The sequence below is a fragment of the Acomys minous genome (assembly GCF_964271855.1).
Source record: "Acomys minous genome assembly, chromosome: 2".
NCBI classification, from domain to species: Eukaryota; Metazoa; Chordata; class Mammalia; order Rodentia; family Muridae; genus Acomys; species Acomys minous.
Window position 1 is genome coordinate 18,721,696 of NC_140484.1, and position 10,493 is coordinate 18,732,188.

Sequence of the window (10,493 nt, forward strand, 5' to 3'; positions counted from 1 at the left end):
ATTTTTCTCTTTCATATCCTTGCTTCTTCCCTTTTTTCCTGAAGATGGCAGTGTACTAAATCTTTCTTACCACCAGCTACCCTGCCCCCACCTAGAAAAATGGGAAAAGTCACAGTCAAAAAAAAAAAAAAAAAAAAAAAAAAAAAAAAAAAAGAGCAAACCTCTGAGATTTCCCAGACTCAAAAAGTAGTGTCTTATTTCAACGAGCCACTCATCCAGCAAGCTCATTACACATATACACACATCACATAGAGGTTTTTTTTTTGGTTGGTTGGTTGGTTGGTTTGGTTCAGTTTGGTTTGGTTGGTTGAGGCAGGGTTTCTCTGTGTAATAGCCCTGGCTGTCCTGAACCCATCCACCTGCCTCTGCCTCCTGAGTGCTGGGATTGACGGCTGGTACCACCACCACCCGGCTAAGCACCTAATCTCAATGATCAAAAGCCAAACTCCATTTAGGTTTCAAAGCCTGCCAAGGACAATAAGGGGTTAAGAGGGAAAAAATTCTGCTTCTAGTCCCTGTCCTGCCTGCAGCCAGCTGTATGACCTTGGGGAGGCCCCTTTCTTCTTCAGGACTCCATTTTCTCTACAGGGGCAGAGGCAACAACAGGTGTTGACCTTCTGTGAGGATTTAGTAGCTCAGGCCCCTGTGAGCTAATCATGCAGAGCAAGTTTCCTCAACCCTTGTGAGAATCAGCACAACGTGTCGTTTTGCCTAGGGAATTTAGGATGCTGAGGAGATGGCTTGGTCCATCAAGAGCTTGGTGTGGAAACAGGAGAACCTGAGTTCAGGTGCTCAGCACCTATGCTCAAAGCTGGGTGTGATGGCAGACCTGTCATCCCAGCGATGAGGAGGTGGAGATGGAAAGATCCCGAGGGCTTGCTGGCCAGCTAACCTAGCCAATCAGTGGCTTTGGGTTCAGCGAGAGACCTAGCCTCAAAAAAAAAAAAAAAAAGGTGGGCAGTTGGGTGGTGGAGGCTATGGGGCTGAGTCCGGTCCACGTGGTCTTCCTCAGCCTGGACAACATGCTCATCGACACGGCCATGGCGAGCAGGAGAGGCATGTTGGGGCTTCAAGGAGAAACCGAAGGAGTATGAAATGGGGAAACCCACTTACAAAAGCCAGCCCTTTCAGTACTAAGGGTCCTATGCGTCATCGGCTAATCAAGCTCTTACAGCCAAAGCACCACTACAAAGAAGAGGCTGGGAGCATATGCGATAAAGTTCAAGTTAAACTCAGCAAGGAGTGTCTTCGTCCTTACAGCCCATGCATCACAGAGGTCAGGACTTCACCCTGGGAAGAAGCAATCCAGGAAACCAAAGGCGGGACCGGCAACAGGAAATTGGCAGAAGAGTTATTTCCTGTGGAAACCTACACGGTAGAGCATATGACCCTAGCAGAAGATGTCAAAAGCCATGCTCACTGACCTTCGAAAAGAGGCTCCGCCTACTTTTGTTAACTCACGGTGACAGACAGACACTGAGGGAGAAGATCGAGGCGCATGCCTGCCGGTCTGCCTTTGATGCTATTGCTGTAGGAGGAGAGCAGAAAGGTGGAGAAACCAGCAGCTTCCATATTTTATCACTGCTGCGATCTCCTTGGAGTGCAGCCTGGGGACTGCGTCATGGTTGGTGACACACTAGAAACTGATATGCAGGGAGGCCTCAATGCAGGACAGAAAGCCACAGTCTGGATAAACAAGAGTGGAAGGGTGCCGCTGACATCATCCCCCGACATCATCCCCCGTGCCTCACTATGTATATATATATGGTTTCCTCTGTGCTGGAAGTACCTGCTCTCTCGCAAGGTCAGCGTGTCTGTGTAAGCACACAGAAGGCACGGTGGCCTTGTTGAGGGCCAGTTTCCAGGGCTAGAACTAAGGAAAGCTAAGGCAATATGTCTGTTTGGTTCAGGTCTAAGAATAATGTGAGTAAGAGATTCACACCCACATTGTGACAATCCTCCCGACCCCTGCTGCTGTTGATAACCGTAGGCTTGTGTTCATACCCAAAATCCAGGTTTTAATTGTGTAGTCCTGAAAACTTAAAGAAAGGCAGGCAGGAGAGCATATATCCTAGTTTATAGAACAGAAATAGATAATTTTTTCAAAAACTAGATATTCTAAAATTGAGATACAGGCAACCGAATCCAGTCAATGTAAGTACTAAATCATACAAATCGAGAGAATTCATAGTGAAAATTTATATCTTTTAGACAAATTTTTGTTATAAATATTTTTCCTACTGTCTATATTCTTATCTATAATTTACTTTTTCTGCATGATTTTTGAGGGCTGATTTTCTGTAGTGTAAACATAACAGATTGTTATAGTTTGGGGAAAAAAAGCTATTAAAAATCAAACCACAAAAAGAAAGGTGGGAGCTGGTAAGATGGGTCAGCAAGTAAAAGCACTTGCTGTTCTTGCAAAGGACCCAGATTTGAATCCCAGCACCCACAATCCTAGATCTGGGATGAACAAGACACATAGTCAGACATGAGAACAAAACACTCATACACATAAAAATAAAACAAATATATCTAAAGAAAATAAGGTGGGGGCTGGAGAGATGGCTCAGCGGTTAGGAGCACCATCTGATCTTCCAGAGGTCCTGAGTTCAATTCCCAGCAACCACATGGTGGCTCACAACCATCTATGTAATCTAATGCCCTCTTCTGGACTGCAGGTGTAGGTGCAGGCAGAGCACTGTATACATAATAAATAAATAAATAAATAAATAGTTTTTTAAAAAAGAAAATAAGGTGGGAGTTAGGTGTGGTGGCACTCAGGAGGCAGAGGAAGGTGGATCACTGTAACTTTGAGGCCAGCCTGGTCTACATAACTGATTGGGGTGGTTTTTTCTCCCAGCCCTAAGTTCCCAGGATAATGACTCATGAGATTCGAAATATGTTTACAAACACCTGGGCCATATAGCTAGGCTCTTCTCTGACTAGCTCATAATTAAAAAATAACCCATTTATTCTCTTCTAAGTTTTGCCACATGGCTAGTTACCTCTGCTCAGGTACCATGCGTTTATCCTTCTCTCACCTCCCATGCCTGGCTCTATCCCAGAATTCATCCTGCTTACCAGATGTCCCACTTCCTATTTCCTGCCAGCCAGGACTACATGGTCAGACTACAATGTTTTTTTAAAAGTGGAGAAGCAATTGAAGAAAATGAGAAAAACATGTGAAATTGACAGTGTGTGAATACTTACCCATATACGTGCACAGACAAACACACAAAGAAATAGACACAGAGCAGGGCGTGGTGGTGTACGCCTTTAATCCCAGCACTCGGGAGGTAGAGGCCGTCGGATCGCTGTGAGTTCGAGGCCAGCCTGATCTACAAAGCAAGTCCAGGACAGCCAAAGCTACACAGAGAAACCCCGTCTTGAAAACAAACAAACAAACAAACAAATAGACACAGAGGAGAGAAGAAAGAGGGGAATGCTCAGCAGCAAGTGACACTTTCGTTCACCCTGGAACCCCCCCACCAAAAAAAAAAGAAGGGATGTGGGTATGCGCCCATGTCATTGAATGTCATGCTGCAGAAGGGTCTTGGGAAGAGCAGGCAGGCTTGGAGCACATCTGGCTTCAGGAGGAGCCCAAGACGCCACTCCCTTCTGCTCCAAGACTCAATATTCCCGGAACAACTGGCCAATAACCTCTGTGGGGTCAGGGCCACAGGCCAGGCACAACAGGAGTAAACACCCCCTGGTCTCCAGGCACCTCCAAATTTTCTCATCATCAGCTATGAGGCATTACACAAGTTGCCTCTGTGCCTGGACTCCTCTGTATGACAGGGCTGGACCAGAACAGGACCCTGCTGGCTCTACATCAGTCACTCCTGGCCTGACAGGGAGTGGCGCCCTAAAGAGGGACCAGTAGAGAGGAAACCTCTGCAGTTCCTGCAGCACCACCCAAAAGCATCGGTCCTCTCTGGGTCCTGCCCTCAGGGCCCTCCTAACCACAATGGAAACCTGTGAGCTCACTTTTCCTTCCCTCCTAGAAGGCAAGGGTGGGTTGCTGGGGGAACCTTAGCTGAACACTGATTACCACAGAGGACCAGGATGTGAGACACAAACACAAGATTAGACAAACCAAACTTTATTCCAAAAAGCATTCTGGGGTAACCATGACTACACTACTGGATAAGGCACATGGCAGCCCCTCTCTAACCATCCTCCTTATACCAAAACCCACCCCTGCTTGACCTTTGTACACACTGTAGAAATTGTCCCCTAAGCCCACAAGAGGCCCCAGACTTATGGTTGGGAGCTGTCTGGGTAGTCCTGGCCTGGCCCCAATCCTGCTGTGAGGGAGGTAAACCCGGGCGGGCGACTATGACCAATTTCAAATTGCTCTGGGCAGCATCAGGTGATCATCCTATGGCCTTTGAGGAAAGGTGGGGGCAGAACAGTCTTTCTTGTCTGTGCTGCTCGCATTTGGTAAACAGAGGGGCCTCGCCAAGCTGCTCGAAGCCAAGCTGGAAGGCACACCAGGTGGAGCTAATGAGATCTGGAATGCTACAGGCACATCAGGGTATATGAGGCACTGGAAAGGCCAAGATGTGTGCTCCTGAGTAAGGGCTCCTGGCCACAGACCCAGACAGAGCACTGGGGCTGAGGAGATCCTGAGGGGACTAGACCTGAGCTTAGACGGTGATCTAAAAAAAAAGGACAAACAGGTAAAGAATAGGTGCTGGAACAGAGACTGTCATTTGGGGAGCGGGAGACGGGAAGAGCTCAGTCTCAAGTGTCCAGAATCTTGTGCCCCAAATTTTAACACAGGAGATTGGGAGTCCTCTAGCATCAAGGAGGAAATCAGTTTTCCCCACTATGGGGCTTCCACCGGAGAGTGTGCAGAAAAGACTGCTGCTTCTTCCCACTGGTCCCCAGCATCGAAGACTCCCCCAAACTTTCTGCTGGCCCCAGGCAGACCCCTGCAGCCAACCAGGCAGGCATTGACCACTCTGGGCATCTTTGGGACATCAGCAATACAGGAACCTGAAACATAAGAACGGAAGTCACTGGCTCTCAAGGTGTCCCAGCAAAGCCCACCCTGGCACAGACCGCTAATGTCTCGGCTGGGAGGGAGGGAGCTCACTAGCTCTTCCTCGCAACCATCCTTTGTGGAATTTGCAGCAGAGCTAGCTCAAGACAACGAAGAACCTAAGAAGCCATGTTCTTATGTTTTGGGATTTCTGGGGGGGTGGGGATGGGGGGAAGAGACCAAAACCAACAACAAAGCCCAACAAAAATCCCCTACAAACTTTTTTTTGTTGTTTTGTTTCTTTGGAGGATAGGGTCTTATTATGTGCCTGGGGCTAGCCTGGAACTCACTATGTAGTCCAGACTGTCCTTGAACTCATAATCTACCCTCCAAAACCTCCAACACTCTATGATTTCATGCCTGTGCCCGCAAACCCAGCTCAAATTCCCATAATCCTAGTGGATACAGACTTTCTGTTTTGCAAGATGGAAACAGTTCTGGAGGTACATGGTGGTGGTGGCTGTGCTGTGTGACTTATCCTCGCTGCCACCAAACTGCCCTTAGAGCTGGTTACAAGGGTAAATTTTAGGTCATGAATTTTTTTTTTTACCAATTTAGGAAAAAATATTTCTGATTCTCCATCCTGAACCAAGGGCCTCATATTTACTGTGCATTATTCTACCACCAAGCTATAGCTTAGAAAAAAAATATTAGCCATATCAAATATGGCTACACATAACATAGCCCCGTACTGAAGAAGCTGAACCATCAGGGTTCAAAGTCAACCTCCACCACCCATTACCAAGGAGACTTGGAGCCCTGATCTCACAGTATTGTACAGAGAATGCGTGCAGTCAAGCAATGCACCCACACAGTAGGGCTATAGGATGTGCTACATAAAATTTACACTCCATACCAACCACCTCCTTCCCCACACCTCCTCAGTTTGGAAAATGCACTTGCAGGGGCTGGGGAGTGGCTCTGCGACAGATGCTTCCTCCACAAGACAAGAGCCCTGGGTTCTATCCCTAACACGCAGTGTCCTATGTAACTGTGTTTCCAGAGAAAGCTGAGCTTGAGTTAGTACAAAACAGTGGATTGTCACAATGTCTATGGCCATTGTGGTCATCACTGTCTGTCACCCTTCCAGTCTCTGTCAATAAGATCGCTTTCGTTTTGGAAGAGGAGGTGGCACCGTGCTTTCTACTCAAAGGTCTACATCACTTCCCGGTTATCCAAAGTGCCTTACCTTAGAGGTGGCACCAGCTGTCCACCCCAGGTTCAGACAGTTCTCAATTTGGGGACAGAGCTCACCCCACTAGCTGCTCAGAGTCAGTGCCAGGATCTCTTACAAGCGACTGTCTTTTTGAATGGGTGATCACCTGCATATTCTTAGCTTCGCGTTTCCAACAACGTGAATGAAGTATTCAACAATTCCCAGGTCTGGCTGGTGAGGGGCATCCAGCTCCTTTGTCATTGGGGTGGACCCCAGTTAGAGAAATTCCCAGGGCGGGGGGGAGGAGCTTCCGATCTTCAATGGGTCAACCTGTGGGAATAACCTGGAAAGCACGGGGCAATCTTGACATGGGAGTGGCTTAGGTCCTGTTTTTTGAGTCCGGTGAACTAAATTACCATGTGTGGGCGTGGTGCTTGCGTTGGGGGCTAGCGGGGCGGGGCGGAGAGTCTTCTCAGAGAGACCTCTTTGTGCTACTGTGAACTGTGAATCCGCGCTGGAAGACAGCACCATTTGCAGACCCAAATCTTCTTTTGGAAGTTGCCACCTGAATGGCTCCTTAGATAATCCACTGCTTTACAGGAAGGAGTGCGGTTCTAATCGTAAATGGGCTGCTCCGGAAGAGCAGAGACACGTGGGTCCCCAAAGAGATGGGCTATACCTTAACAATCGCTGTTAAGTTAGTCACGTGGGATTCCCCAATGCAAACATGTTTAAAGGTGAGGTATTGCAGAAGCTGGTGAGTGACATCTTTGAAGCCAGGGAAGTTAGACTATTTGGCCCAGTCTGCCAAAGATAAAGGCGGAGAGAAGACAGGAGTCGTCGTTTTAGTAAGGTGCAGCCAGCAGACCTTTGCTATCCACCACTCAAGTAGCTGGCCCCATCTAGAAACTTCGATGATACAGGGCTGCGCAGGAAGAGATCCAAACTACAACTAAAGACGCAATTCATTCCAGCACCCGCTAAGGCCTGTCTCAAGCTGCCTGGCTGCATTCTACACCACCCCAGGCTGGAAGAGGGGGCAGGGAAAGGATGCTCTTCCGACAGCAGGGCCGGAGGGAGGAGGCAGTGGCGCAGCCCAAAGACTGGTTCCAATTTGGGAGCCTCCCCCGGATCTACGCGGCGGCGCCGGGCCACGTCTAACTCTCAACCGGGAATGGAGAAAGAGACTTCCAGGCTTCGCTTGAAGCGGCCCATCCGAGTGTGTGCCTCGGATAGCAGCGCAGGTCCCTGGAAGCTGATATCTAGACTGAGCTGCGGTGCCGCAGTCAGACTGGAACTGAACGTCGGGGATCCAGGGCGCGGGCAGAGGAAACACAGGCAGGGAGAGGGTGCTGGGGCGCACGGGCAAGGGGTGGCAGCAGAAAGGGCTCGGGAGGGATCCCCGCACCTATCTGGGCCGCGGTGGAACGGGCGGCATCACACCACCTCCTCCTTGCCCTGGTAGCGACGGCAGCAGCCGTAGAGTGCCGAGAGCAGGTAAAGGCCGAGGCAGAGGCCGCCGCAGACAGAGGCCGCCAGAAAAGCATGATAGGCGCAGGGCAGCCGGTAGCTCTTGAGGTTGCAGTAGCTGCGCCTCTGCGTCTGGTCGATCATGATGCCCGTCGCGGCCCCGTAGAGAGCGGCCGCCAGCAGGTCGTGCGCCACGTTGACCACGAGCCAGCGCGAGCCCAACACGGGCACCAGCTCCTGCTTGCCCAGCAGCGTGATGAAGTAGAGGCCGAGGGTGAGCAGCCAGAAGAGCACCGACACGAAGAGCGCGAAGTGCACTGGGCCCTGGTACTTGCTGGTAGCGATGGTGATCCAGAAGGCGGCTCCCGCCAGCAGCTGCAGCAGCCGCAGCACGCCCAGAGGGCCCCGCAGGAAGGCCCGCTGCAGGCGCAGGGATCCGCGGGCCGAGCGCGCCTGGGGCGGCGGCTGGCGCGGGGGCGGCGGGAGCATGGCCCCCGGACGCGGCGGCGGCGGCGGTGGCGGCGGCGCCCCGAGCAGCGGAATGGTGGCGCCTTGCTCGCGGGGGCGGCCCGGGCCCGCTGCTCCCGCTACTCCCTCTGAGGCCTGCGCTCCTCCCTGTACTCTGAGTCTTCAGCGCTGCTACTCGCCACCCCCCTCCTCCCTCTCTTCTCTTGCTCCAGCCCTCCTACCCGCTCTTTGGCCGTCCCCCTCATCGGTCTCCTCCCCTGCTCGCGCCTCCCGCCTTCCTGCCGTCGCGCCCTCCACACTGGCTGCCACCACCGCCACCACCACCCCCCTCTTTCTCCTCCGCTCCCATTCCTTTATCCTCCGGCCAGGGCTGAATGCCCGCACCCCCTAACCCTTGGCAGGCCTTCTGCCCAGGCTGCCTGCGCTGCTGGGCCAAGTTTGCCATATCTGGTGCCCTGCCTCCCAGGCCTGGCAGATCCTCAAGAAGGAAGCTGTCTACAAGAGCCTTCTCCCAGCCTATGTATGGCTCTACTCTCTTGACCCTTCTTCAGTCATAGGACAATGGAGACATAATTGTCTCCCCTAGAGGTCTCCTGGCACATCTGGGCGCCACGAGTGAGCAGGAGGCCTGATCTGACAGGTGGTCTCACTGGGACACCCTCACTACCCTGCACTTGCCCACCACAAACTTATCCTGTCCAAAGCTGACTTCAGACTGTCTTGCCATGAAATTCTTTTGGTCAAACCACGAAACCATCGCTCGCTGGAGGCCCAGCTGCCTCCCCCACAACGCACAGAGCGTGGCAATGCCGAACACTCTCTGCCGTTCCTTCCTGGCCAAATCTTTGTGTCTTGCTTAGATTAAAAACATGCAGCCACCTAACATGGCCAGGACACAGGCCTAGGTCTAAGAGACATCATGTTCTGCGTGCTCAGCTATTCATCCAGATGGCAGGGAGCCACCCTGATGTGTATTCTCATGTAAGCCTGCAACGACACAAGAGATTGAGAAGATCCATTTCCTTCGCTTTCCTAAAGCCTTGAGGGGTTCAGACCAGGAAACCGGTGACAGCTGCTGGTTTCTCTTCCCACACCCCCAACCCGACCCCGACCTTGTACCAACGAGCCAAGCTTTGTACTCCAGCAACAGTGTTTTGAAACAGCCCTGGCTCTCCTTAGCATAGCAGAGAGCTGTGTCTTGTCAATGTGGCATATTGCATAATCTGTCCCCAACCAACGTGCAATTTCTTGCTTTTTTTTCTTCTTCTTCTTCCTTCCTTCTTCCACCCATGCCCAAACTCTGTCACTTCTTGCAAGTTTCCCACATAAACCCAGAATGCCCTTCATTTTCCAGACCATCCTCAGCTGGCAGACACTGCTACACAGTTTAAACACTACTGGTTTTAGGTCCAACTTCCCACACTGACAATTATTTCCTTGTCTAGGCCTCCACTTGAACCATTCCTCTGCACGAGTTCTGCAGACTCTACCACAACATAAAGCATGGTCTATCCTGGATTATCCATCTTTGTCTTGGCCTGGCATATAGGAGACCCTCAGTACATAAAAATGGAGTTGTTTGCCAAGTGGCTACAGAAACAGGACTGGACCTAAATGTGTGGTTTGAATAGGTACAACCGCCCATACACTCATTGCTTGGATCCTCAGGGAGTGGTACTATTAGGAGGTGTGGCTTTGTTGGAGGCCAGCTTTAAGGTCTTTTTTTTTTTTAATTATTATTATGTATACAGGATTTTTGTTTGTATGTACTCCTGCAGGCCAGCAGAGAACACCAGATCTCATTACAGATGGATGTGAGCCATCATGTGATTGCTGGGAATTGAACTTAGAACCTTTGGAAGAGCAGTCAGTGCTCTTAACCTCTGAGCCATCTCTCCAGCCCGCTTTGAGGCCTTATATGCTGAAGCTATGGCCCATGTGAGACACAGTCTCTTTCTGTTGCCTGTTGATCCACACATAGGGCTCTCAGCTCCATCTCCAGCACCATGTCTGTCTGCATGTGGCCATGCTTCTCACTGTGATGATAATGAACTAAGCCTCTGAAACTGTAAGCCAGCCCGGATTAAATATTTCCTCTTCTAAGTGTTGCCGTGATAATGGTGTCTCTTCACAGCAATCCGAAATCCTAACACACTGAGCAAGCCTCTTCCACATCAGACTCCAGCTGATCCTGCTCTGCAGAGCTTCCTCTTTCCTCTCCCGGCTCTTAACTCACTGTCCCTTCGCCTGGCACAGCAGGTCCCTTCTCCAGCAGCCTGGCTCCCCTTTGAAGAAAAACCGCTTTGTCCCGTCACTGCCACCCCAGCCTGTATACACTCCTCAAGAAAG

The 10,493-nt window shown here is 50.8% G+C and overlaps 1 protein-coding gene and 1 pseudogene across 3 annotated transcripts; one reads left to right on the top strand and one right to left on the bottom strand.

The window, feature by feature from the left end:
- Positions 1–977: 977 nt before the first annotated feature.
- LOC311592305 (N-acylneuraminate-9-phosphatase-like) lies at positions 978–6,244 on the top strand (annotated as a pseudogene). The gene is made up of 3 exons: positions 978–1,088; positions 1,166–1,742; positions 6,141–6,244. The product of its transcript is annotated as an N-acylneuraminate-9-phosphatase-like (transcript).
- MARVELD1 (MARVEL domain containing 1) lies at positions 4,090–8,411 on the bottom strand. 2 transcript variants are annotated; one of them, XR_014773098.1, is made up of 2 exons: positions 6,240–8,406; positions 4,090–5,004 (listed from the first exon to the last, which is right to left on the bottom strand). XR_014773098.1 is itself a non-coding variant. In XM_084749564.1 (2 exons), the coding sequence occupies exon 1, from the start codon at positions 8,163–8,165 to the stop codon at positions 7,644–7,646; it is 522 nt and encodes a 173-aa protein (XP_084605690.1). In that variant the 5' UTR covers positions 8,166–8,411; the 3' UTR covers positions 4,090–5,004; positions 7,615–7,643. The 2 variants fall into 2 exon arrangements, 1 of the variants encoding a protein (XP_084605690.1); XM_084749564.1 differs by having other exon boundaries at positions 7,615–8,411.
- Positions 8,412–10,493: the final 2,082 nt, after the last annotated feature.

Bases quoted from the DNA above. Each gene is read 5' to 3' on its own strand.
- MARVELD1 (XM_084749564.1), bottom strand. From the start codon at position 8,165: ATGCTCCCGCCGCCCCCGCGCCAGCCGCCGCCCCAGGCGCGCTCGGCC.